The 24,858-nt window shown below is 39.2% G+C and overlaps 4 protein-coding genes and 1 pseudogene across 5 annotated transcripts; all 5 read left to right on the top strand.

Annotated features, from left to right (window-relative positions):
• Positions 1 to 326: 326 nt before the first annotated feature.
• Positions 327 to 2,151, top strand: LOC148103634 (serine protease FAM111A-like). 2 transcript variants are annotated; one of them, XM_087839166.1, is made up of 3 exons: positions 339 to 911; positions 942 to 2,030; positions 2,116 to 2,151. In XM_087839166.1, the coding sequence occupies exons 1-3, from the start codon at positions 435 to 437 to the stop codon at positions 2,149 to 2,151; spliced, it is 1,602 nt and encodes a 533-aa protein (XP_087695292.1). In that variant the 5' UTR covers positions 339 to 434. The 2 variants fall into 2 exon arrangements, with proteins under 2 accessions (XP_087695291.1, XP_087695292.1); XM_087839165.1 differs by having other exon boundaries at positions 327 to 2,057; positions 2,098 to 2,151.
• A 5,712-nt stretch (positions 2,152 to 7,863) lies between these two features.
• Positions 7,864 to 9,004, top strand: LOC148103633 (uncharacterized). Its single transcript, XM_087838167.1, has 2 exons — positions 7,864 to 7,904; positions 8,251 to 9,004. The coding sequence occupies exons 1-2, from the start codon at positions 7,864 to 7,866 to the stop codon at positions 9,002 to 9,004; spliced, it is 795 nt and encodes a 264-aa protein (XP_087694293.1).
• Positions 9,005 to 9,362: 358 nt separating this feature from the next.
• LOC148103632 (serine protease FAM111A-like) lies at positions 9,363 to 11,199 on the top strand. Its single transcript, XM_087838166.1, is given in 3 exon segments — positions 9,363 to 9,368; positions 9,473 to 10,022; positions 10,025 to 11,199. Coding segments are annotated over 3 exon segments (1,731 nt in total).
• A 3,596-nt stretch (positions 11,200 to 14,795) lies between these two features.
• On the top strand, positions 14,796 to 20,577 carry LOC102794100 (serine protease FAM111A-like). The gene is made up of 5 exons (XM_087839164.1): positions 14,796 to 14,825; positions 18,248 to 18,313; positions 18,427 to 18,489; positions 18,682 to 18,735; positions 18,829 to 20,577. The coding sequence occupies exons 2-5, from the start codon at positions 18,254 to 18,256 to the stop codon at positions 20,575 to 20,577; spliced, it is 1,926 nt and encodes a 641-aa protein (XP_087695290.1). The 5' UTR covers positions 14,796 to 14,825; positions 18,248 to 18,253.
• Positions 20,578 to 22,707: 2,130 nt separating this feature from the next.
• On the top strand, positions 22,708 to 23,767 carry LOC148103631 (serine protease FAM111A-like; annotated as a pseudogene).
• Positions 23,768 to 24,858: the final 1,091 nt, after the last annotated feature.

Below are 24,858 nucleotides of genomic sequence, written 5' to 3'. Positions count from 1 at the left end.
TGTGTTGCATGGATGTTTAGCTAGGGGGAGGGGAGTTCTCTGACAAGTGCTGTGTGAGCCTGCACACAAACTCATTTGTGCCTTTTCCAGCAGATTTTTTAGCTTCTGTAGTAGTAATATTGTCCATATTTAGTTTGTGGGTAATCTATTATTTTCTTTCTCAACTTCTAAATGTTTTACTTAAGGGGGCAGGACGTTTGTTTAAGGGGGGATTGCCCCCTCTTGCCCCATCATATAGCCAGCCCCGATCACATCTGCAAAATTAGCCCATTCTCAGGAAAAAACAAACAAACTGTTTTTGTTTTTTGATTTTCTTGCAGGACCCACATAAACATGAATTTACAGTGGAATTCAGTTCAGAGAAATACAACATTGACTGTGAGCGACCTTGCACAGTGCTGGAGGCCATAAAATCTAAAGCAATATATAAGAAGATGGTTAAGTGTGCAGATGAATATGTTATCATTCGGAGGGGTACAGGAGACGACGAATCAATTGTTCCAACACATTTTCCTTGTTCTTGTATCAGTGATGGTGAAATCCTAAGCATATCAAGTATAAATAATAAACAGGTAGGGGAGACTAAAGATGTTAGAGATATACGTCCAAAAGATTCCTATTCTGTCTTTTACATTGATACAAAGGGAGGGAAAAACCTAAAACCAAACAAGCATCTCAAATTCACAATACTAAATCAGTTCAAGTATCTTTGTGTTTACGGAGAGAAGGGGATAACTGTGGAAGAGGCTCTGAAAAGAGATGGCCGCTTCACTGATGACCTCGGCTCCTTTGAATTGATCAACATCACTGACAGACGTAAGACTGAGTGCACAGACAAAATTGATAGACTGGACGAGAAGAAATTCCTGATATGTCGTCTACAGAAAGCCAATGCAGAAACAACAACAGATGTAAATCAAGTAGCCATCCCTGGGCAACAGAAACTGCAGAATCCTCCACATGCATCAAATAATGCAGAGCGCACAAGAGAAACAAGATCAGTCTTAGGTGTAGCACAGAAGAAGGGAATCAGTATAACAACAGCAGCGAAAGAAACAGGCTGCAGCATTGACCCTAAGGAGGTTTATAAGCTACTGCGTAAGCAGTTTCTACATCTGAAACAATGGATGGAAAGTAGATTCCCTGAAAATTCTTTCCAGGAAGCACTGAAACTGAGGAAGGAGAACTTTGGAAAGATCCAACAGTCTTTTAGTGAAATTCACAAAGTCAGGGAGCTGCTTGAACTGAGCGAGTCAGTTTGTTTTATAACTGGTTCTTTCATAAAGCAGGGCACAGGCTTTGTGCTATTTGACAACTTTGTCTTGACGAATGCCCACTTATTCAAATACTATATTGACTCAAAATTACCTGATTGGCAGGAAATTGCAAATATTACAGTTGACTTTAACTTCGAAACACAAGAGTTTAAAGAAATTAACAAGATTAATGCCAAGGTGTTTGTTGGCAACACTGATTTAGATTACGTCATACTTAAGCTAGAAAAAACTGAAGCGCCACTAGAAACAGAGAGCCAGGTTCCACCAGGGCTCCTCAAGAGATTTGGACCTGTACCTTTAGATGGTGAGGCCTGTGTTGTTGGACACCCAGGAGGAGGAGTGAAAAAAATGGATCCTACATGTGTCATTGAGAAAGACAAACGAGAGGAGGCTGTTAACAAAAATTTAGAGGACTACAAGAAATATTACTTCATTCTTTGTGCAATCAATCAGGCGATCAAAAATGACCCTTGTGAAAATATCTATGTGACCTACAACTCTTTCATGTATCACGGCTCTTCTGGCTCCCCAGTTTTTGATGGTCATGGACGAGTGTTTGGTTTGCACAGTGGGGGATTTTTCTACGGGCTTCCAAAAGCTAAACAGAGTGTGATTGAGTTTTCCTTTCCTCTGCTCACTATATTTGAAAACTTTGTGGGTATTCTGAAGAAAGACGGGAATGAGAATCTGTTGGCAAGAGTTGAGAAGGAGGCAAAGGGAAATCCACACCTAGAAAACATTATTGCATCTTTTGTGGGGTCGAAGCAAGAAATACCCGAGGCACTGTTGGAAGAATGCTCAGATAAAATGGAGTGTGACTGAAATACTCGAGGCTGAGCCAGAAGATTCTGAGGAGTCAATGGAGCTTAGTTAGGTAGCCAGATCTAAAAATCCTCCAGCAAGAGGGAAAACATAGGTCCGAGGAGCAAGAAGCTGAGGGTAATACAGCACATTCTGAGGAGGCAATGGACATCAGTTAGGCATAAGAATCTCCAGCAAGAGTCAGAGCACATATGGCTGTATAGAGACAAAATGATCACAGTAATTATTTTGCCTGCCTGAAAATTTGCCTTCTGTTTTATATAGACTGTAGTTGAACTTTTATTTTGAATTCTGTTTAGCTTTTAGTATGCTGTTTACTTATTTCAGTTTGGTTTGTAGTGTCAGTTGTTGTTGTTGTTGTTGTTATTATTATTATTATTATTATTATTATTGTTGTCATCAATATTACTCGGGGGTTGAGTAGTCACATAGACTTCTCAAGTGTTGATAACCAGGTTTACAAATGTAGCCATTTTGGCCAAGACTTAAACTGAGGACAAATTGTTTAATTTTTACTTTAATGTATGTACAGTTGTTTTATTTTTTTCAAAAGTGCATTTCGTGTTGTTATTTCAGTTATCTGAAATAACAACACGCCTGTTTTATAATAACCTTAAAACAGGCTCAATAAATGTAACTTTGTCATCACAAAAAATTTAAATAGTAAATAGTTTTTTTATGAGTCTTTAATTCTTAATTCTTAATGCTTGTAACCTGACTGGTATGTATTCAAGTAAAGTTTGACTTTATGCTTTATTAAAATCTACTTGGATAAATATTCTGTTCTGATGTTGGACAGTATTCATTATTTGTTACGTTTGCTTTAGTTTGAATTAATGAGGAAAATTTATGTTTTTGTGAAGATTTTGGTTGTTAATAAATGAGAAGTGAAGCAACACAGCATGTAGTAGTTTGACTCCATCATAAAATGTGACCTGCCAATAATTTCGTCAATTAATTTTTACTTTTTCAGATATTTGAAGTTTTCAATGTTTTGTGGTGGGAAAAAGTCATTCTTGTTGTTGTTGTTTTTTTTGTTTTGTTTGATTGTTAACTTTAACATATAGTGAAGTTAAAATTGCAATAAAATCAGTTCAGAAGTGAATCAGTAAATGTACTTTTTAGACTAGAGTAGAAAGATTTGCTGCTCGAGAAGTCTGTTTTGAGAGTTTCAATTACTTTTTTTTTTTTTTTTAAGATTTCTGTATACAAGACCTTTTTCGAAAACCGCTTATAGAGAAAATTACGAAAATGACAGGAGCATTTTGGAAACTTCATCATCAGACTGATCTTTTTCCAGTCTCTTAATGATTACTCTCTTTGTGACTGAACACATTAGGCTTTGTTTATTTAAATTTGTGCCCTTGGAAGTCTGTACTGTAAAACAGGATTTTGAGCTTAGATAAATTTAACCTGGAGTTTAGCTTCCTCTACTTGACATCTGAAGAAGCCAAAGTGTCTTTCAGAAGGGATTTTTGGTTTCTCAATACATATTGTCATGGTAGCATTATTCATCTCCTCCTAACTCTGATGATGTACTCCAGCTGAGAATTGTTCTTCGATGATCCAAATGAATGTTAGATTTCACAATATTTTTTCTTCACTTTTTCTTCACATTTCTTTAGTTGGTGGGTCACTCGGTTTTCTGTCACACATTTTGTTAGCAAGGTGGATATCACTTAATGCTTTTGATCTTATACTATTCATCATGGGCATAAATGTCTAGTTTTAGACTTTTAATGGATACAGCAGTTAAGTTAGAATCAGGAACTAGGCAGAGCAAGGCAGGTCTTGTCAGCAATTTAAATTTTCTGCCTCCAGTCTCCCACCAATAGCCAGCTGACACCTTGCACTTACATTACAGAAAAGATGCATACATACAAAGATATATACATAACAGAAAAAATGAACAGCACCACCACCAGGCCAATGTTAGATTAAATACAAATTTTAAACTCATTAAAGATGTATGTTGTACAATCACAAATACCACGATATTCATGTCCATGATGCATTTATGCAAACATTTGACCACAGACACACACACATGTAGGTTTTGTATGTATGTGTGTGTCCCCGACTTGAAACATAATCACACACACACCGCAATCCGTTAGATATGACAGTCACTGCTCTAAAGTGGGAGTTTTTGTGGTGCAATTTAGCCAGGACAGTTTTTTAAACTATAGTTTTAAATGAAACAGTTTTATTATTAAATAGAAACATGTTAACAAGCCACAAAAATGTATGTCACACTCACACTCCCGCCATACGTTTCATGCTGAGCAGACCTGTTTCTGTGATTCAATTGGGTTGAATTAAACAGATATGGGCAGGGCTATTTGCTGATTTGTTCCCGGTGAATAGGCGCCAGTATTGACTGCTCTGACTCACTCTCGCACCGAAGCGGTCAGAGGACTGAGCGCTCGCCCAACTTTCGCCCTTATTCACCCGATCATCAACTTTACGAGCTGCTGTCACAAAATCTTGTGGATCTTTGATCCACTTCCCAACTGCTTTCAGCGCGTGTTTGTGAAAGTCAGCGGCTCTCTCAGCCTGACCGGAGAAACATCTGGAAACATCTGGAGGAAAGGAGCTTGCAAAGAAAAGCGTCTGGACTTCTTTAAGTTGCTTGAAGATGTTTCACCTCTCATCCGAGAAGCTTCTTCAGTTCATGATGAGAGGTGAAACGTCTTCAAGCAACTTAAAGAAGTCCAGACGCTTTTCTTTGCAAGCTCCTTTGACTACGATGACCTGGATGACTGAGAACCTTCACAGACATCTGGAGGAAAGGTGAGTTGTAACTTTCTCACCCGTGTTTGTATCTCAGAGGATATAGGCTAATTTACACCAGTGAAACCTGCTCAAAAACTGACCTAGATTAAATAGTGTGTGTGAAGCTGGATTTAAGAAATACCTGTGTAATTGCAGGCGGGACAGACTCAGGTGCAGTCTGACACAGTTAAACAGTTCTTTATTAAACAACACCGGAAGGCTCAATATACAGGTGGGGGAGGGTCCGCGCTCCAGGGGTCTAAACTCGCTCAGATCCATTGTAAAAATCTAAAACCATATTATACATAAAATAGACAATTACTTAAAAGAAATCAATAAATGCACAAAAACTTCAACCAGTGCTTCCTCAGACTGGATGAGTAACGGGAACCACTCACTGTTGGATCTGTGAGTGCTAAAATGATACTGTTACTGGAGCCATTGAAACTTCGTCCATCTGCAGAGAAAAAGCAGCTGCACACACCTCTAAATGTGAACATGAAATGTCTTAAAGGTGTCCAAACACCCACAGCTGCAAACATCGAACTGGCACTGCCCCCTGCCTATAAAGGATCCTTATTGCATCATTATATGCAACATGCAGCTTCTTCATGCTGCATTGTTTGTAGGATGACCACAAGGGGGCAGTACATAGCGCTGTGCAATACGCTTTAAACAAAGCCACTTTAACTGTGCATTAACAAACTGAAGCGGAAATCCAGTTCATTGAGTTTCAGAAACATGTCACTGAGGTATGCCACAAGGTTTCATAAGAAAGTTGTAACAATTAAATTTGAAACTTCATCCATCTGCAGAGAAAAGCGGCTGTCACGCACCTTATCATTAAGGTGCTCCTCTTTGACATAGATATTTGCCTGCTGATTGTATTATTAGACAGAGGAATAGCCCATAGTTTGCTGGCTGGTGTGTCATCAATCATAGTGAAAACCATAGCCACAGCACAGGGAGTATTAATTCTTTGGCGGTTGTGCGGCTTTTGAGACTGTGCCACTCAGTAGACAACTTTATAGGAGATGAGATGAGCATCTGCCGGCACAAATGCAGCTTTAGTAAAGAGACACTGTTCTTTGCTGAACCAAACCATTGAGACATTAAAGAACAAAGTGCTTCCTGCAGCCTTTCTTTTACATGCATCAGGCACACGCACAAAGGAAATGTGTTTCATACAGTTATTAGACCCGTCTTATCTTAACATGGCCCTGCTTTGTTCTGGTTGTAATTTCAGAATCTAAGATATTTAATGTACCATAATAATTCATAACAATTTATACCTGTTGAGCATTCCTTTTGCTTTTTATGTTTTTTGGCTAAATTACCCCCTTACAGACATACTGCCATATCTAGTTTGTTACAAAATCAAATCAAATCCAACACATCAATCTAAAAATGAGTATGATGGGCCATGTTTTGGTTTCCTAGAGCAGGAAATGTTCCTGTTAGACGTTTTTAGGAAAAGAAAAAAATGTACTTCTTCTGGTGTAAGTCCTTCTAAGCAACCTTAGCTGCTGGGCAGGGCTCTATGCTGATTAGTTCAGAGGCTCGAGAGTAAGAGTAAGCAGCACACACATGTGACTTTTGGTGGGCAATTTGTTGCTACTTGTGTAGTGTATTTTCCAAAAGCAACTAAGCCTCACTTTAGAGAAACTTGGAGAAACCCACAAGACATCCATGGTTAGTTGTATTTTGACATTTTCCAACTATTTGCTCATAATGTGTGCCAACAGGCATTTTCAGCATTTTCCTTTTCTGGATATTTTTAGATATTAATTATTTATTTTTATCAGGATATCAACATCTGAACTCTTTCATCCCTCCCTGACGACTACAGTAGAAAACAGAGGTGTGTGTAGTTTCAATGTGAGTCTTCTGGACAACAAAACTGTTCGAAACACCACAGTTTTTTTTTGTCTTAAGAACAAACACTGGACATACTCTGCTTTTATGTTCATGATTGCAGGAGAAAATGCCTCCCAAACAATCAAAGAACATGGGGGATATTAGGGACTTTCTTTCCAAGCAAATGGTAAGTAAAAACTAATAATACTGCAATGTTATTGCTTCCCCATTTATACTCTGTATTTATCAGCCAAATTAATTTATCTGTGCTTTTCTTTTTTTAACAGAACAGTCCCAGTGGCAGCAGCAGCAAAGCAAGCATGCAGCCAGAAGGACCTAAACCCCCTCAGGTGAGGTCTTATGTCAGTGTGAAAATAACTGATTGAACAATAAACAAGCTTGTAGGTTTTTGAGATGTTTAATATTTTATGTAATCATGAAATATAAACCTTTACCTTTCTGACACTGTCAATGAAAACTGAATCTGTGTGAGCTTTATAGGGAGTTGAAGTATGATTGATGAGATATGCACATACCAGTGATTTGGTCTGAGGGCCACTTCATGCTTTACATCTCTGCAAGGATCTGCTTCATATTATCCAACACTGTGTGCAACCCACAAATTGTGACAAAGGAAGGTCATACAAGGAGATTCACCATTTTTCACACTTTTGTAATCAGAATGCAACATTTTAATACCAAATATTCAAAAAACATGACATAAAGGTATTTTTAAATAATCTACATTACAAACTAAAAAAAACAAAGCAAGACAAAAGACATTATTAGGTTAACCTTAAAAAACAGGACTTCAGCCAATATTATTACAAACACTAGAGTTCCACAGGGTTGCGTCCTCAGTCCCATCCTCTACACCATAGGTGTCAAACTCTGGCCCGCGGGCCAAATTTGGCCCACAGCCTAACTACATTTGGCCCACGAAGCCATACAAAATTAATATTAGAGCTGGCCTGCCAGTATTATACAGTGCATGTACTGCTAATACTACAATTCCCAGAATGCTCTGTTGGTGTTTTGCCACGTCAGTCATGACAGGACCCATTAGCACCCTCTCCTCTGTTGACCATAGTCATAGCAACCATGCAAATACTGCCATGCTACCTATCCCAAAATGGCAAAAAGAAAGGCAGAAAACAGGAGCTTTCTGGACAGGTGGGAGAATATGATGAAAATTTGATAAATGATAAAATGATAAAAATTTAATTCAGAAGGCTGCAAATGCATTTTTTATTTAAGAAATGAATTCCACTGATGTGTTATTTAATTGGAATTTTGATTTTGCATGTGTGCAATATTAAGTTATATATACGTTTATATAAGTTATATATATTGTTTAGTATTAAGCTTGTTCCATATTCAGTTTTTCAGCAAAACTTGTTTGAGTCCATAAGAAAAGATTCCTTGTTATATTTGGAGGAAGATTTTTTTTTTCAATGAATATTAATGTTAGCCCGCGACTTTGATCCAGTTTTGAATTTTGGCCCACTGTATATTTGAGTTTGACACCCCTGCTCTACACCCTGTACACCCATGACTGTGTCACCTCCAACAAAGATAACAACATTTTGAAGTTCACGCACGACACTGCAGTGATTGGCCACATCACTGGAGGGGACAAAGCAGCTTACAGGAAAGAGGTGGCCGGTCTGGTGTCATGGTGTGAGGACAACAACCTCACCCTCTACACTGACAAGACAAAGGAGATGATAGTGGACATGAGAAAGAAGAGGAGGCCTCACCAACCACTGTCTATCTGGGGACTTGAAGTGGAGAGGGTGAGCAGCTTTAGGTACCTGGGCGTCTACATCTCTGAGGACCTCACCTGGACACTGAACACCACACAGCTGGTCAAGAAGGCTCAGCAGCGGCTGTATTTCCTGAGGAGGCTGAGGGAATTTGGTATGTCGGCCAAGATCCTCAGCAGGTTCTACAGCTGCACTGTGGAGAGCACACTGACCAGCTGCATCACTGCATGGTACGGCAGCACTACTGCTATGGACCGCAAACGCCTGCAGAGAGTGATAACAACCACGGAGAAGATCACCAGGACCCCGCTGCCCTCTCTGCAGAGCATCTACAATCACAGAGTCCAGAGAAGAGATGCCTCCATCCTCAAAGACCCCACACACCCCCAACACGGACTGTTCACACTTCTGCCCTCGAGACGAAGGTTTAGAAGTGTGAAATCCAGAACATCCAGACTCAACAACTCCTTCTTCCCCACTGCCATTGAACAGCTGACCTATTTTTGAACAGTAAAAATCATTTTTTGCACATCAGGTCATCCTGCATATTAAGCCAGCATATTACAGCCACAGGTCTTTTGCACACATCTTTGCATACTTCAATATTTTGTCTCCTTTTCTGTCTTCATTTATTTATTTGCACTATTTGTATTTTTTCTGTTCTATTTCTATTGTATATATTAACCGGCATCTGAGGGTGGACAGCAAAGAAAGAATTTCATTGCATAGAGAAGTGCTTTTTTTTTTTCTTCTTTGGACACGTGACAATAAACACTTTGAATCTTGAATAATTTGATATGTATTTATATATTTTAATATCTGTTATTTCTGCAGGGATTTACACCAACTCGACCAAAGGAGGAACATGACAGTGATTCTACTGTAAGTATACCGAGTTACATTACATGACCAAAATACTGCTTTGCTTCTTTAGTACCACTGTGTTTCTAACCATCTCACTCTAATTTCCTCTAGGTTCAACATTCCCATGAATTTACGGCAAAATTTAATCAAGCTAGTTATGAATATACTGTTCAGTGTAATCAGCTTTGCACAGTGCTGGAAGCCATAAAATCAAATGAGGAATGCAATGAGAAGATTAAGTGTGCAGATGAGAACATTATCATTCAGCTAGGTAAAGAGGATAAGAAGTCAATTGTTGCAACACATTTCCCTTGTTCTTGTATTGATGATGGTGAGTGTCTGATCATATCATGTAGAGCAGAAAAAGTTGAAGGTAAAGTCCAACATCCCAAAATAGTGCATCCAAAAGAGCACTACTCTGTCTTCTACATAGACACAGTTGGTGGGCTACACACTAAAGGAACTTAGTGTGTCAAGAACCTCTGTGTTTATGGAGAAAAGGGAATAACTGTGGCTGAGGCTCTGAAGAGAGACGGTTGCTTCATTGATGACCTTGGCAACTTTGAGCTGTCCAACAATCAGGATCCCAAACGCCTCACTGTATGCACACAAAAGGTAGAAAAACGACACCAGAAACAATTCAAGATACGCCTTCCAAAAGATAAAAAATAAAACATGAAAAGCTGCAAGAAAGCCCAACAAATAATTCTCAAAGTATTTGTGATAGAAGATCAGGGTCAGAGATCGTCTATTTAGTACAACAGGAGGGAATCCGTGTAAAAACCACAGAGAAAGAAACCAGCAGTGATGTTGATAGAAACAAGATTTATGAACTACTGCGTGAGCAGTTTCCAGATCTGAAACGATGGATGGAGAGTAGATTCCCTGGTGATTTGTATCAGGAAGCACTGAATCTGAGGAAGGAAAACTTTGGAAAGATCCAGCAGTCCTTCAGTGAAGTTCACAGAGTCAGGAAGCTGCTAGAACTGGGAAAGTCAGTTTGCAAAGTCATTGTTAAGGATGTTTCTATGGGAACAGGCTTTGTGCTGTTTGATACTTTCATCCTGACTAGCGCACATTTGTTTCAAGGTTATGTTGAAGGAAAGGAGCTGCAGCAGGATGTAGAAGTGCTTGCTGTATTTGACTACGAGAAGTCTGAGCCAGAAACAAATTTCTACTACTTTAGAGCAAAGAATACATTCACTGACTTTGATGCTGAGCTAGATTATGCAGTTCTGGAGCTCAACCCTGAAGGCTCAAAACCAAACCAGCAAAAGACAGCACAGAACATAAAGGTCCCACCAGGGCTGCTCAGCAAGTTTGGTCCACTGCCTGCCAATGCAGGACATGCCTGCATCATTGGACACCCAGCAGGGGGGGTGAAAAAAATGGATCCTACATGTATCATTGAGACAGATAAGAGAGGGAAGGCTATTGATGAACATTTGTATCAGTACAAAAACCTGCTCATCATCAAAACAATCAGTGATTGGCTCAAAGAGCATGGCATTGATGAAATATTGATAGGTGGAAGTAAAGCAGGAAAAGTAGCGACCTACCACACTTTCATGTATCACGGTGCCTCTGGTTCTCCAGTGTTTGATGGACTTGGTAGAGTTTTTGGTTTGCACACTGCAGGTTATGTCTGTGATTCAGTCAACAGTGATGAGAGCCTCATTGAATATGCTATTCCTCTTCTTACTATATTTGAAAACTTCGTGAGAAATCTGAAGGAAGGTGAAAATGAGGAGCTGTTGAAGAAAGTTGAGAAGGCAGCAAAAAGAAACCCACACCTGAAAGAGATACTCAATGCTGAGGAGCCAATGGAAGTCAGTTAGATATACGGGTTAGTCTCTCCTTGAGCAAGTGACAAACTATTTCTGATTGCAGAGATTCCTATTTTTCTAATGCATTATTCTTTAAAGGATTGAACACATAAGATGTAACCTCTGGGGACCTGTGGTACATGACACAGGAGGATTTGGAGCTTAGTGAAGTTACTGTAGCCCTGTACCGAAATAGATTACAGCTTATACTTAAAGCTTATACTGCAGACATAACCTCATGCAGAGTAAAATAATTTATGAAATGAGAAAATTTCTGACTTTGCGACTGAAAAACACAGACACTTTTTATTTACCTTTTAAGGCACATTATGTTAGGTGGAAATGAATGATATAGATGTGATGTTTTAAAAACAAGCCTGTAGCTGGCATTAGTTTAATGTTTAGATTTTAGTAGAAGTTTCTACTTAGTGGGTGTAAAGCCTTCTGTTCGGATGTATTTTTTTTATGTTTGTTTTTTTGTTTTATAACTACTGGTGGAATGAAAACTATCATTTGAAAATCGTGCTTTTTTACACCTTGTGTTTTACCTTTGCTGTGGATGTTTAGTACAATGTAATACAAGCCATATGCTGTTAACCTGTTTGTGACGTAGTTAGTGCTTTCATTATGAACTGTAACTTTTCTTTGTTTTTAACTTTCCTTCCGGTTGAAAAACGAATTTTTTTTTTTTTAAAGTCAAGATTCTTTACACTCTGTCTTTGTAAACCCACACAGGAAAAGACTTTCTGTCAAACACATTTTGTGAGGTTTGGTGTACATGTCTTTGTGGCAGAAATTCCGAAAGAAACTGACTGGGTAACACCAATCCTTTTTTCCTGTTATTATTAAAGTTATGAGTCAAATAAAAAGCAAAATGCTAAAATCACCGCCATCTTCGAGTGGTTTAATTGCTTTTTTTTTTAAAACTGCATACATCTAGAGTGGAAATATATTTTTGTTCATTGCAACGTGACATTAAAGTGCAAATTGCTGCAATCTGGACCCACATAACCAACATAAAACAGATGAAAATAAGATAAGATAAACCCTTTATTAGTCCCACACAAAGAAATAAAAGGAAAGGAAAGAAACCTGACTACAAAGAAAGACAAAATGATCAAATAAGAGGCTGTAGTTTAAGTAATACAACACCAGCCCCCCATGTGTCCGTTTTACCACACTACCAACCAGAACAACAAAACATAACCTTACTGTTTTATGACACAAAATAATAAATATATAGATCACAAGTTCAGTGTGATTCAGTGTTTTCATGTAAATACATCCATTTAGAGGTGACAGAAATAAATATACTCTATTTAACTTCAGAACTTGGCTGAGAATTCTCACATTTTTAGTTTTTTTTCATGTCTTCGGTATCACATTGATCCAGTGATGCTCGTCTTTCATCCAGTCTGTGATCAGAAATTTAATTTAAAGTCACGAAAAACATGTATCAAGTTTAATACACTAGGCCAGGGGTCTGCAACCTTTAACACCCAATTTGGACCCGGTTTCCACGCAAAAGAAAACACTGGAAGCCGCAAATACTTTTTGACATCTAAAATGAAGATAACACTGTATATATGTCACGGTTCACTTGAGGACTCACATGCAGGACTCAGAGGCACAGTTGGTATTTATTACAGTTCCACCAGGTGTATTTACAAACAGTGCAGGGGTAGTGCTATATACAAAGCGGTGACAGGGAAAAGGCTCCGGGGAAATCCAGGTAGGGAAAAGACACTTGCTCCTCTTCTGACTCTCTCCTATCGTGACCAGTCTCTCACCAAACACTCACAAAAAACAGGAATCCACTCAGGGAATGCAGGGTCGGGTCCAGGGGATCTATGTACAGAAGGAAACACACGTTAGAGGTTTTGCGCAGGGAAACGAAAGAGAACTTGCTCAGAGCCGGGCTGCACTGACGCGAGTCACACACAACGATCCAGCGATGAGTAGAAGCCACTCCCTGGCTTAAATGCTGGCTGCGCTGATGAGGCCCAGGTGTTTTCTCTTCAGAGGGGCGTGGGCCGAGAGCGTGAACCCGCCATGAATTCCGCCCTGGCGAGAGAGCGAGAGAGAGAGCAAGAGAGAGAGAGAGAGAACGCTACTAGTCAGCAGCCTGCTGATCCCCTGGCCGTGACAATATATTGGTTTTTACTTGTATGCTTTGTGTGAACAACTAAGGTGTGTTGCTTATGAAATCCATGAAGGGCTACAGAGAAAATTACATTTTATTTATGTAATTAACACATTTTGAACTCTTAAAGAAATATAACAAAAGGAAAGACACCCAGCTGAACTAAAATGATCCAGCAAACAAAAACTGCTGTGAGCCGCCCTTATATTGCCTTTGGGCTTTTGGAGCCTTGACCTGACTTTTAAAAAATAATTGGAAAAAAAGCACTATGCTGCTGAAAAATAAAAAATAGATATTTGCGAAATTCTGCCTAAATATGTATTTTACCTGGTTAATGTGTGTGGTGGGACGTGGTCTGCAGCACCGCTGCAGGTTAGAAGGACGCACCTTAGCGGCACCCACAATCACGCCGCCTTAACGTCTGTGCTATCTATGCTGTTGTGAGCTGAAAAGCTACAGCCGTCTGTATGTGTTTCACCGTGTGTAAAAAGTGGTCAATAAAGAGATGCTGAAAAGCGTGTTCATGCAAACATCGTCGGGTCTGCCGTGATATGTTTACAATGGAACTTCTGCTCCTGAACCTCTGCGCACAGCGTCTGCAGACCGCTGCTGTACGAAGTCAATTTCATCTTCATGCAGGACTGTAAGCTGTCATCTGTGAGGCGTGAGCGGTGTTTGTTTTAACATAGTTCACGGTGGAGAACAGCTGCTGACATAATGTGGATCCGAAGATCCATAATAATAATGGTTGAAAGTCTTGATAAATGCAAGGCGTTTCGGCGGGTATACCGTGTGACGCTTATTTTGAGCGATGAAAAAATAATAAAATATAATTTTATTTTTATATTTCAATATCACAATAATCTTCCAATTTAGAACCACAAGTTAAAAAAGAATTAAAATAAATAAAATACACGTCAGCTAAATACTTATAATTTATTTTCCCAAACCACACCGAGCAGCACTATAAGGACTAAATAAGGACTATGCGGCTCCGGAGCCGCAGGTTGCAGACCCCTGCTCTAGGCTTTAAAGGGTTAAAGGACATCCAAGAGAAAGATGTAATCCACAGAGTGCCAGGTTCTCTCTCAGGACACTGCAGCCAATCAAACAGCATGTAAATGAAGGAAAACACCATACTGATTCATTTATTCCTACAGAGGGTTATACATTATAAACTCATGTAATAACTCCCTCTCTTTCTTCACCCCTGTCGCACACACAACTCTAGACCAGTGGTTCTAAGAGCCACAGACATGTGCAAAGCTTAAATTACTTATTTGATTCATTTAACTCAACTGTGGGTTAATTCCCACACTCACCTTAACATGCAAAGTAAAAACGCCCCCAAAAGACCTCTTCACATGTGGTTGGCTAATAGGTTACCATGAGATCAAGTCTCTCTTGGTCACAGGTTCCTCCCGCTCAGTATCATTCAGTTGCTTTCTGCTTCCTTCCAGAAGTCAGCAGATCTCTCCGACGCAGCAGTAGTTTGGTGAGTAAAAAACGATCGTCTGTGGATGTGTAGCTGCTGTTGTGCCTTTCTACCAGACACAAACTCACTTAGATAGTTAGTGTTACTATGTTGGTCATCTAATTTGCTCTCTTATAAAGTCAGATAAACTACATCTGATATAACCAGTTATTATAGTTTTTTGTTGTTGTTGTTGTTTTTTAAGGATTATTACCTCTAAGAAAAAACTGTCAAGTTTACAAATTTCAGATGAAGTCCAAGTGAACTTGGATCTGAGTTGCTTTTATGTGTGAGACACACCTGAGCTCTTCAAACAGTCCTTTAGGTTTGAGAGGAGGGGCTATAGCAGTCTGTTTGCTCACTGTGTGCCTTTGGAGTGCCAACCAGGAAGTCATAAAATGTCTGTGAAATGAAACTCCAACTTAACACATGCATTACATACATAAACATCTTGGCTAATAATTCTGCTGGTTTATACTTCTTAATATATGATCTTAACATTCTGGTTGAGTTCATTTTTATGTGTATCTTTTTATAGTACATTCCTGGAAGCAGCAGAGTAACTCTCAGGTGAACCCTTATGAATCTTTAGGTTTTTAATGTTTTTGATATCTGAGGTCTGGTATAACAACACCGCCTACTATGACCTCAGTAATACCTTAGCGCTTAGCAAATCTCTTTTAAGCAAATATCTATTCTAGTTTTGTCATTATAAGCACATACAGATGGCTGTTAAACCGCTGGCATCCAAAACTCTGGGAAGTTTCACCAGGAGCCGCACAAAAAAACTGTACCAAATAATTCCATGTGTAATTATTATTTTTAGGAGTCATTATTATTAATAATAATTAATCATTAGTTAATTGATACAGTTACAAAATATAACAAAATATCTCTAATAAATACAAATAAATCTAATTATAAATATTCCAGTATATTTCACAAAATTAAATGTATATAGTCGACACTGAGGTTTTGTTTGATATTCATCGCATTTATTATGTTTTTGCTGTAGTTTTTTTTGACACTTCACAAATAAACAGGACCCTATTCTAGGAAATATGTTAAACTATCTCTGCATATTAAAAAAAGAAGAAAAGACAGAAAACCCCGTAATGTTAAAGCCAGAAATCACACAAACAGACAAAAAACCTGTCATAATTATTGTGTTTATTATTGTCTTTTATTTTGTCTCTTTATTTCTAGAATACGTAGTTCTTCCATCCTGAGTGACTAATGCACATTTATTATTCAAGTTTTAGCATTTATTCAGTGTAAGTTATGACTTGCTGATGCTGACCGTTATAGATCACTACAATATTTAGCATAACAAGTTGGTCCTAATATCAAAATGTCCCTCATTGTTACACTGCTGGGGAAGCGAGATTTGGAAATGTGGGAGGAACAACTCTGTTAAAACCATTCACCACAATAACTTAAAGTTATAATTTTTTTTAAGAAAACTTAAAGAAAAGTTACTTAAATATTTTTTCTTGTTGTTTCTGTTAATGATTAATAGAAAGTTGAAGAATTTGCATGTCTTTAAAAAATAGTGTCTGGAAGGCAAAATGAGTTAGCAGAATTTACATGCTTGATTTTTAGAATCACTGGCACCTGAGTTGGCTAGATACGTCACCAGGGACCCAGTGGGTAGTAAAAGGTTAATAAAACTATTTTTTACTATCAGCAGACAACTCTTGGCCTGCATTTGTAAGAATTAATTGTTTTCCATCTTATGCATATTAATGCACTGATGCTGGATTTAGTGATGAGATTACAAACAAGGCAGGCAGTTGGTGTTGGTGTAAAAGAAGACATTTATGTCCACTGTGAGCGACCATCTTTGAACAGAGGCGGTGGTTTACAACACCAACTGTCTGCCATCTATAATCCAGCTTTGAGATCCCTTCCCAGACGCCTTAACACCCACTCACATCCTGGGCCATCTGACCCCAGGAATTCACACGAGAGGGTGGGGCCAGGTTTCACAATGAGCTCACCCGAAACCCTGGCTGATTGTGACCCACACCCAGTTTCACACCTTGGCTCATGTGATTAGGTAGAGGATCATTAGGGGGTCCATTGTCCCTCTCGGTGGGTTACTCCCACAGGGCTTAAATCTGGGACTCTCCACCATTTGACCCTCAGAACTGAAGAAGCTTGAGATGAGAGGTGAAACGTCTTCAAGCAACTTAAAGAAGTCCAGATGCTTTTCTTTCCAAGCTCCTTAGATAAGTCAAACCTAAAATAAAGCCCCACCTGAAACATTGTTAAACAATAGAATCCCCCCCCACACACACACTATACCAGGTTTTTCCCCACTTTTAATTAATTCCTTTCCACGTGGAAGCGAGCAGTAAGTCATTGTTCATTACCTGCCGAAATTTCATATTCAAACAATCACAGATCACACATGTATAAGCCATTAAAAGTTGATAACTACGGACACACCAATTCCCCAAGCTTTGTCAGATTTTACAGATCCACCCTTTGTCTGCTTCAGTGTAAGCTGAAAGTTGTCTGTTTGATGCCAAGAGGAGTAAAGGAAGAGAATTTTGTTATAAAAATCTACTTGGCCTTTGCCAGTAAACCTAAGCTATCTGCATGACTATTCACGATAATAACAGACTGGGGCATTCTTTTTTTTTTTAACCAAACCATTGAGACGTTAAAGAACAAAGAGCTTCCTTCAGCCGTTTGTTTTACTTGCATCAAACACACTCGCCAGGGACATCTGTATACATAAAGTTATTAGACCAGTCTTGTCTTAACATGCTAAAACATGCTAATCACAGGAAAAACCAATGAGCCAGCTAGTCCAGGTTTTTTCTGCTTGTAATTTTGAAGTATTGTTGTTGGAGTATAAAATACCCATATACAGACAGGCTACATCTAATTTGTTAAAAAATAAAATCCAACACTTGCAAAAATGAGTATGAAGATGCCGTATTTTGGTTTCCTAGAGCAAGAAATGTTCCTGTTAGGCCTTTTTGGGAGAAACAAAAAGGTACCTCTTTTCGTGTAAGTCCGTCTAAGCAACCTCCTTCTAAGGGCTCTATATGGATTAGTTTAGAGGCATGGCTCAAGAGTAACTAGAAGTGTGACGTAGCTTTGACTTTTGGCGGGCAATTTGTTGCTACTTGTGTAGTGTATTTTCCAAAAGCAGCCAAGCCTGAGCTTGGAGAAAGTTGGAGAAACCCACAAGACATCCAAGGTTAATTGCTTCAACTGAGTTTGATTGCATTGTGACATTTTCTAAGTATTTGCTCATGATATGTGTCAACAGGCATTTTCATCATTTTTCATTTCTGGATATTTTTAGATATTAATTATTTTTCTGAACTCATCACTCCTTGAAGAAGAGTAGAGTAGAAAACAGAGACTTACTTCCCCCATTAAGAACAAGCACTTGACATACTCTGCTTTTATGGTCATGATTTCAGGAGAAAATGCCTCCCAAACGGCCAAAGAACACAGGTGATATTAGGGACTTTTTGGCTAAGCAAAGGGTAAGTAAAAGCTAACAATGCTGCAGTGTTATCGCTTCCCCATTTATACTCTGTATCTATCAGCCAAATAATTTTATCTGTGCTTTTCTTTTTTTGTTTTTGTTTTTCATCAGGACAGTCCCAGTGGCAGCAGCAGCAGAGCAAGCATGCAGCCAGAGGGACCTAAATCCCCTCAGGTGAGGTCTTATGTCGATGTGAAAATAGCTAATGGAGTAATAAATACGCTTGTAAGTTTTTGAGATGTCCGTGTAGCTTATCAGTCATCCAGGTCATCGTAGTCTAAGAAGCTTTGGAAAGAAAAGCGTCTGGACTTTTTTGAGACATTTCACCTCATTTATATTTCACCTTAATATCTGTCATTTGTGCAGGGATTTACACCAGTTCCACGATGTGTGAAGAAGGAAAATGACAGTGATTCCATTGTAAGTATATCCTGTTACATTACATGAGTATTCTGCTCCGCCTTGCTTTTTAAGCACCACTCTGTTTCTAACCATCTCTTTAATTTCCTCTAGGTCCAACACTCACATGAATTCACAGTGAAATTTGGTCAAGATAGTTATGAATATACTGTTCAGTGTGATCAGCTCCGCACAGTTCTAGAAGCCATAAAATCAAATGAGGAATGCAATGAGAAGATTAAGTGTGCAGATGAGAACATTATCATTCAGCTAGGTAAAGAGGATAAGAAGTCAATTGTTGCAACACATTTCCCTTGTTCTTGTATTGATGATGGTGAGTGTCTGATCATATCATGTAGAGCAGAAAAAGTTGAAGGTAAAGTCCAACATCCCAAAATAGTGCATCCAAAAGAGCACTACTCTGTCTTCTACATAGACACAGTTGGTGGGGTGCACACTAAAACAAAGGAACTTTTTAAAAATAATGATGTAAAACAGTTCAAGAACCTCTGTGTTTATGGAGAAAAGGGAATAACTGTGGCTGAGGCTCTGAAGACAGACGGTCGCTTCATTGATGACCTTGGCAACTTTAAGCTGTCTGACAATAATAATCCTAAACGCCTCACTGTATGCACACAAAAGGTAGAAAAACGTCACCAGAAACAATTTAAGATACGCCTTCCAAAAGATAAAAAAAAAAAAAAAAATGAAAAGCTGCAAGAAAGCCCAACAAATAATTCTCAAAGTATTTGTGAAAGAAGATCAGAGTCAGAGATTATCGATTTAGCACGACAGGAGGGAATCCGTGTAAAAACAGTGATAGAAACCAGCAGTGATGTTGAAAGAGAAAAGATTCGTGAACAACTGCGTGAGCAGTTTCCAGATCTGAAACGATGGATGGAGAGTAGATTCCCTGGTAAGACTTTCCAGGAAGAACTGGATCTCAGGAAGGAGAACTTTGGAAAGATCCAACAGTCCTTCAGTGAAGTTTACAGAGTCAGGAAGCTGCTAGAACTGGGAAAATCAGTTTGCAAAATCAGTTTTATAGGTGTTTGTGTGGGAACAGGCTTTGTGCTGTTTGATACTTTCATCCTGACTAGCGCACATTTGTTTAAAGGTTACGTTGAAGGAAAGGAGCTGCAGCAGGATGTAAAAGTGTTTGCTATTTTTGACTATGAGGATCCTGAGCCAGAAACAAATTTCTACTACTTTAGAGCAAAGAATACATTCATTGACTTTGATGCTGATCTAGATTATGCAGTTCTGGAGCTCAACCCTGAAGGCTCAAAACCAAACCAGCAAACAAGAGCACAGAACATAAAGGTCCCACCAGGGCTGCTCAGTGAGTTTGGACCACTGCCTGCCAATGGTGAAGCCTGCATCATTGGACACCCAGCAGGGGGGGTGAAAAAAATGGATCCTACATTTATCATTGAGACAGAAAATAGAGGGAAGGCTATTGATGAACATTTGGATCAGTACAAAAACCTGCTCATCATCAAAACAATCAGTGATTGGCTCAAAGAGCATGGCATTGATGAAATATTGATAGGTGGAAGTAAAGCAGGAAAAGTAGTGACCTACCACACTTTCATGTATCACGGTGCCTCTGGTTCTCCAGTGTTTGATGGACTTGGCAGAGTTTTTGGTTTGCACACTGCAGGTTATGTCTGTGATTCAGTCAACAGTGATGAGAGCGTCATTGAATATGCCATTCCTCTTCTTACTATAACTGAAAACTTTATGGGAAATCTGAAGAAAAGTGAAAATGAAGAGCTGTTGAAAAAAGCTGAGAAGGCAGCAAAGAGAAACCCACACCCGAAAGAGATACTCAATGCTGAGGAGCCAATGGAAGTCAGTTAGGTATACAGATTAGGGCAAGTGGCAAACTATTTCTGATTGCAGAGATTCCTTTTTTTCTAATGCATTATTCTTCAAAGAATTGAACACATAAGATGTAACCTGAACCTGTGCCTCTGGGGACGTGTGGTATAAGGCACAGGAGGATTTGGAGCTTAGTGAAGGTACTGTAGCCCTATACTGAGACAGATTACAGTCAAAGCTTACACTGCAGACATAACCTAATGCTGAGTAAAATAATTTATATAATAAGAAAATTTCTGATTTTGCGACTGAAAAACTGAAAAAAAGGCACACTACAATGGGTGGAAATGAATGATATAGATGTGATGTTTTAAAACCAAGCTTCTAGCTGGCCTTAGTTTAAGTTTAGATTTTAGTAGAAGTTTCTACTTAGTGGGTGTGTAGCTTTCTGTTCAGATGTATTACCCAGGGTTTTTATTATGTCTGTTTTTTGTTTTATAACTACTGGTGGAATGAAAACCATCCTTTGAAAATCATGTTTTTTTACTCCTTGTGTTTTAACATTGCTGTGTATGTTTAGTACAATGTAATACAAACCATATGCTGTTAACCTGTTTGTGACATGTTTAGTGTTGTCATTATGAACTGTAATGTTTCTTTGTTTTAAACTTTCCTTCCTGCTGAAAAAGGAAATTTGTTTATTTCAAGTCAAGATTCTTTACACTCTATTCTTGCAAACCCACACAGGAAAATATTTTCTGTCAGACACATTTTGTGAGGTTTGGTGTACATGTCTTTGTGGCAAAACCTCCCAAAGATAAAACCTGTCATAGTGAGTAACACCAATCCTTTTCTCCTGTTATTATTTCAGTTCTGAATAAAATAAAATAAAAAATAAATGCTAAACTGACCTTCATGTTAGAGTGGTAAAATTTTTTAAAACTGGTGGGAGAAATGTTTTGTTTCATCCAAGTGATTTCTTCAGTCTAGAGAGTATAAGAATATACTTCATACATATATATATATATATATATATATATATATATATATATATATATATATATATATATATATATATATATATATAAACACCCAGCACGCCCCTGTGGGCGGTTTATCCTTCAAGCTCGGGTCCTCTACCAGAGGCCTGGGAGCTTGAGGGTCCTGCGCAGTATCTTAGCTGTTCCCAGGACTGCGCTCTTCTGGACAGAGATCTCCGATGTTATTCCCGGGATCTGCTGGAGCCACTCGCCTAGCTTGGGAGTCACCGCACCTAGTGCTCCGATTACCACGGGGACCACCGATACCTTCACCCTCCACATCCTCTCGAGCTCTTCTCTGAGCCCTTGGTATTTCTCCAGCTTCTCGTGTTCCTTCTTTCTGATATTGCTGTCATTTGGAACCGCTACATCGATCACTACGGCCGTCTTCTTCTGTTTGTCTACTACCACTATGTCCGGTTGGTTAGCCACCACCATTTTGTCCGTCTGTATCTGGAGGTCCGACAGGATCTTTGCTCGGTCATTCTCCACCACCCTTGGGGGCATTTCCCATTTTGACCTCGGGACTTCCAGGTTATACTCGGCACAGATGTTCCTGTACACTACGCCGGCCACTTGGTTATGGCGTTCCATGTATGCCTTGCCTGCTAGCATCTTGCACCCTGCTGTTATGTGCTGGATTGTCTCTGGGGCATCTTTGCACAGCCTGCACCTGGGGTCTTGCCTGGTGTGATAGACCCCAGCCTCTATGGATCTTGTACTCAGAGCTTGTTCTTGTGCTGCCATGATTAGTTCCTCTGTGCTGTCTTTCAGTCCAGCTTTGTCCAGCCACTGGTAGGATTTCTGGATATCAGCCACCTCCTCTATCTGCCGGTGGTACATACCGTGCAGGGGCCTGTCCTTCCATGATGGTTCCTTGTCTCCCTCCTCTTTCCTGGGGCGCACTAACAGAGGCGAGGCTGCCGGACACTGGTGCCACTGGGCCCTCTGACAACCACCAGTAGGCAACGGGTGAAGTGTCTTGCCCAAGGACACAACGACCGAGACTGTCCAAGCCGGGGGTCGAACTGGAGCGAGGAGCAAATACTGAAGCAAAAGAATTAAATCAACAGGCTGACCATGTGCAACTCAAACAGCAAAAACCAAAACAAGCATCAAATAATGCACAATGAAAGACAGAAATAAGATTAATCTAAATGTAGCACAGCGGACAGGAATCAGTCTAAAAAGAGCAGCCAAATAAGGCATCAGCAGCATTGAGAACATTTATGAACTACTGCGTGCCCAGTGTTCACCTCTGAAACAACACATGGAAAGTAGATTCCCTGGGAATTCTTTACAGGAAGCATTTAACCTGAGGAAGGAGAACTTTGGAAAGATCCAGGAGTCTTTTAGTGAAATTCACGAAGTCAGGGAGCTGCTAAAGCTGAGCAAGTCAGTTTGTCTCATAACTGGTTCCTCCATAAAGCATCGCACAGGCTTTGTGCTTTTTGACAACTATGTCTTGACAAATGCCCACTTATTTGAAGACTGGGTTCAATCAAAATTACCTAATTGTCATGAATCTGTAAATGTTACTGCTGTCTTTAACTTTGAAAAACACGAATCAGAGAAGAACAAGATTAATGCCAAGGTGTTTTTTGGCAACAAGAAGTTTGATTACATCATACTTAAGCTAGAAACAGAGGAAGTGCCACCAGGGCTCCTCAAGAGATTTGGACCTGTACCTTCAGACGGTGAGGCCTGTATCGTTGGACACCCAGGAGGAGGAGTGAAAAAAATGGATCCTATATGTATCATTGAGAAAGACAGACGAGAGGAGGCTGTTAATAAAAATTGTGAGGACATCAAGGAATACTTCATCACTCTTTATGCAGTCAATCAGATGATCAAAAATGACCCATTTGAAAATATCTATGTAACCTACAACTTCTGGCTGCCCAGTTTTCGATGGTCATGGACGAGTGTTTGGTTTGCACACTGGTGGATATTTCTTTGGGCTTCTAAAGCCTAATCAGAGTGTGCTCAAGTATGCCTTTCCTCTGCTCACTCTATTTCAAAACTTTGTGGATAATCTGAAGAAAGAGGGCTATGGGGAGGTGGTGGAAAGAGTTGAGGAGGAGGCAAAGGGAAATCCACACCTAGAAAATATTATTGCATCTTTTGTGGGGTCAAAGCAAGACATACCTGAGGCACTGTTGGAAGAATGCTCGGATAAAATGGAGTGAGACTGAAATACTCGAGGCTGAGCCAGCAGATTCTGAGGGGTCAATGGAGCTTAGTTATGTAGCCAGATCTAAAAATCCTCCAGCAAGAGGGAAAACATATATAGTTATAAAGAGACTGAATGATTATAGTAATTAGAAATAATAAAATTCTATCTTCTGTTTTGTACATACCAGAGTATTTTTCTCGCTGAAGGCAGCGGTATCCAATTGGTTCAGGTTGTCTGTTTGTCTGTCTGTTAGCATCCAGAGCTTTTAAGATATGATGTTGTGTAATGTCTTGTGAAAATTATGTCAAGATCACATCAAACTTTCATTTTTTTCACACCTACTTGTGGCTTTTAATTCTGTTTTCTTTTACTTTTCTACTTTGTGGAATAAACTTTATTACCACAGGATATTTTAATAGTAAAATACCCTGTTTGTATGCCCTGAAGTATTTTTGAGCACTGAGCAATTTCTTTTGTTTGTTTGTTTTTTTCGCTCAGCAGCTACATTATTCATTCATTTTCTCAAAAATCAACAGTGTGCCTTATGGTCCGAAAAATACGATACAGGTTCTATGCAAAAATTCCTTTATATGTTGCTTCCAATATACTATGTAATCATACATAGTTGTATACACTCTCTATCTATCTATCTGAAAGGACTTAATGCTTTTGGATATTCACAAAAAAAATGTTCTCATTGTAAGCAATCAAAGCTATTTCACTGCCCTCTGTCCCTTTATATTGTTACATAATACTAAAAGAGAAAGCACGAAAACATTGTAAATTTATTTTTTTAATATATATTTAGGTTTCACTTAAACACCACCAAAGTGCTGAAGGAATGACGCTAAAAGCGGGCTTAGTAAGTTTCCTTTTAAAATTTGCTGTCTCACTGATGAAATAGAAGTAGACGGAGAAAAGGTGACAGTGCAAATTTTCCTATGTTTACTACTTTTTCAAGTATTTCAACACCTTCCTCTATACCAGACGTTCCCAAAGTGTGGGGCCCGCCCCCTAGGGGGGGCGCAGAGCCATTGCAGGGGGGGCGCGGCATGAAAAGGGAAAAAAAACAAAAAAACAACAACGCTTGGACACTGCTAGCAC

The sequence above is a fragment of the Neolamprologus brichardi genome, chromosome 3, assembly GCF_056152115.1.
Source record: "Neolamprologus brichardi isolate AB-2024 chromosome 3, ASM5615211v1, whole genome shotgun sequence".
Taxonomy (NCBI): Eukaryota; Metazoa; Chordata; class Actinopteri; order Cichliformes; family Cichlidae; genus Neolamprologus; species Neolamprologus brichardi.
Note: the sequence above shows the minus strand (reverse complement) of the source record. Positions and strands in the feature narration are given on the sequence as shown.

Coding starts and splice junctions, on each gene's coding strand:
- LOC102794100 (XM_087839164.1), top strand. CDS start 18,254: ATGCCTCCCAAACGGCCAAAGAACACAGGTGATATTAGGGACTTTTTG. Junction 18,314..18,426: donor ACTTTTTGGCTAAGCAAAGG/GTAAGTAAAAGC, acceptor GTTTTTCATCAG/GACAGTCCCAGTGGCAGCAG. Junction 18,736..18,828: donor AAAATGACAGTGATTCCATT/GTAAGTATATCC, acceptor AATTTCCTCTAG/GTCCAACACTCACATGAATT.
- LOC148103633 (XM_087838167.1), top strand. CDS start 7,864: ATGGCAAAAAGAAAGGCAGAAAACAGGAGCTTTCTGGACAG. Junction 7,905..8,250: donor AACAGGAGCTTTCTGGACAG/GTGGGAGAATAT, acceptor TGTATATTTGAG/TTTGACACCCCTGCTCTACA.
- LOC148103634 (XM_087839165.1), top strand. CDS start 435: ATGGTTAAGTGTGCAGATGAATATGTTATCATTCGGAGGGGTACAGGA. Junction 2,058..2,097: donor CGAAGCAAGAAATACCCGAG/GCACTGTTGGAA, acceptor TGGAGTGTGACT/GAAATACTCGAGGCTGAGCC.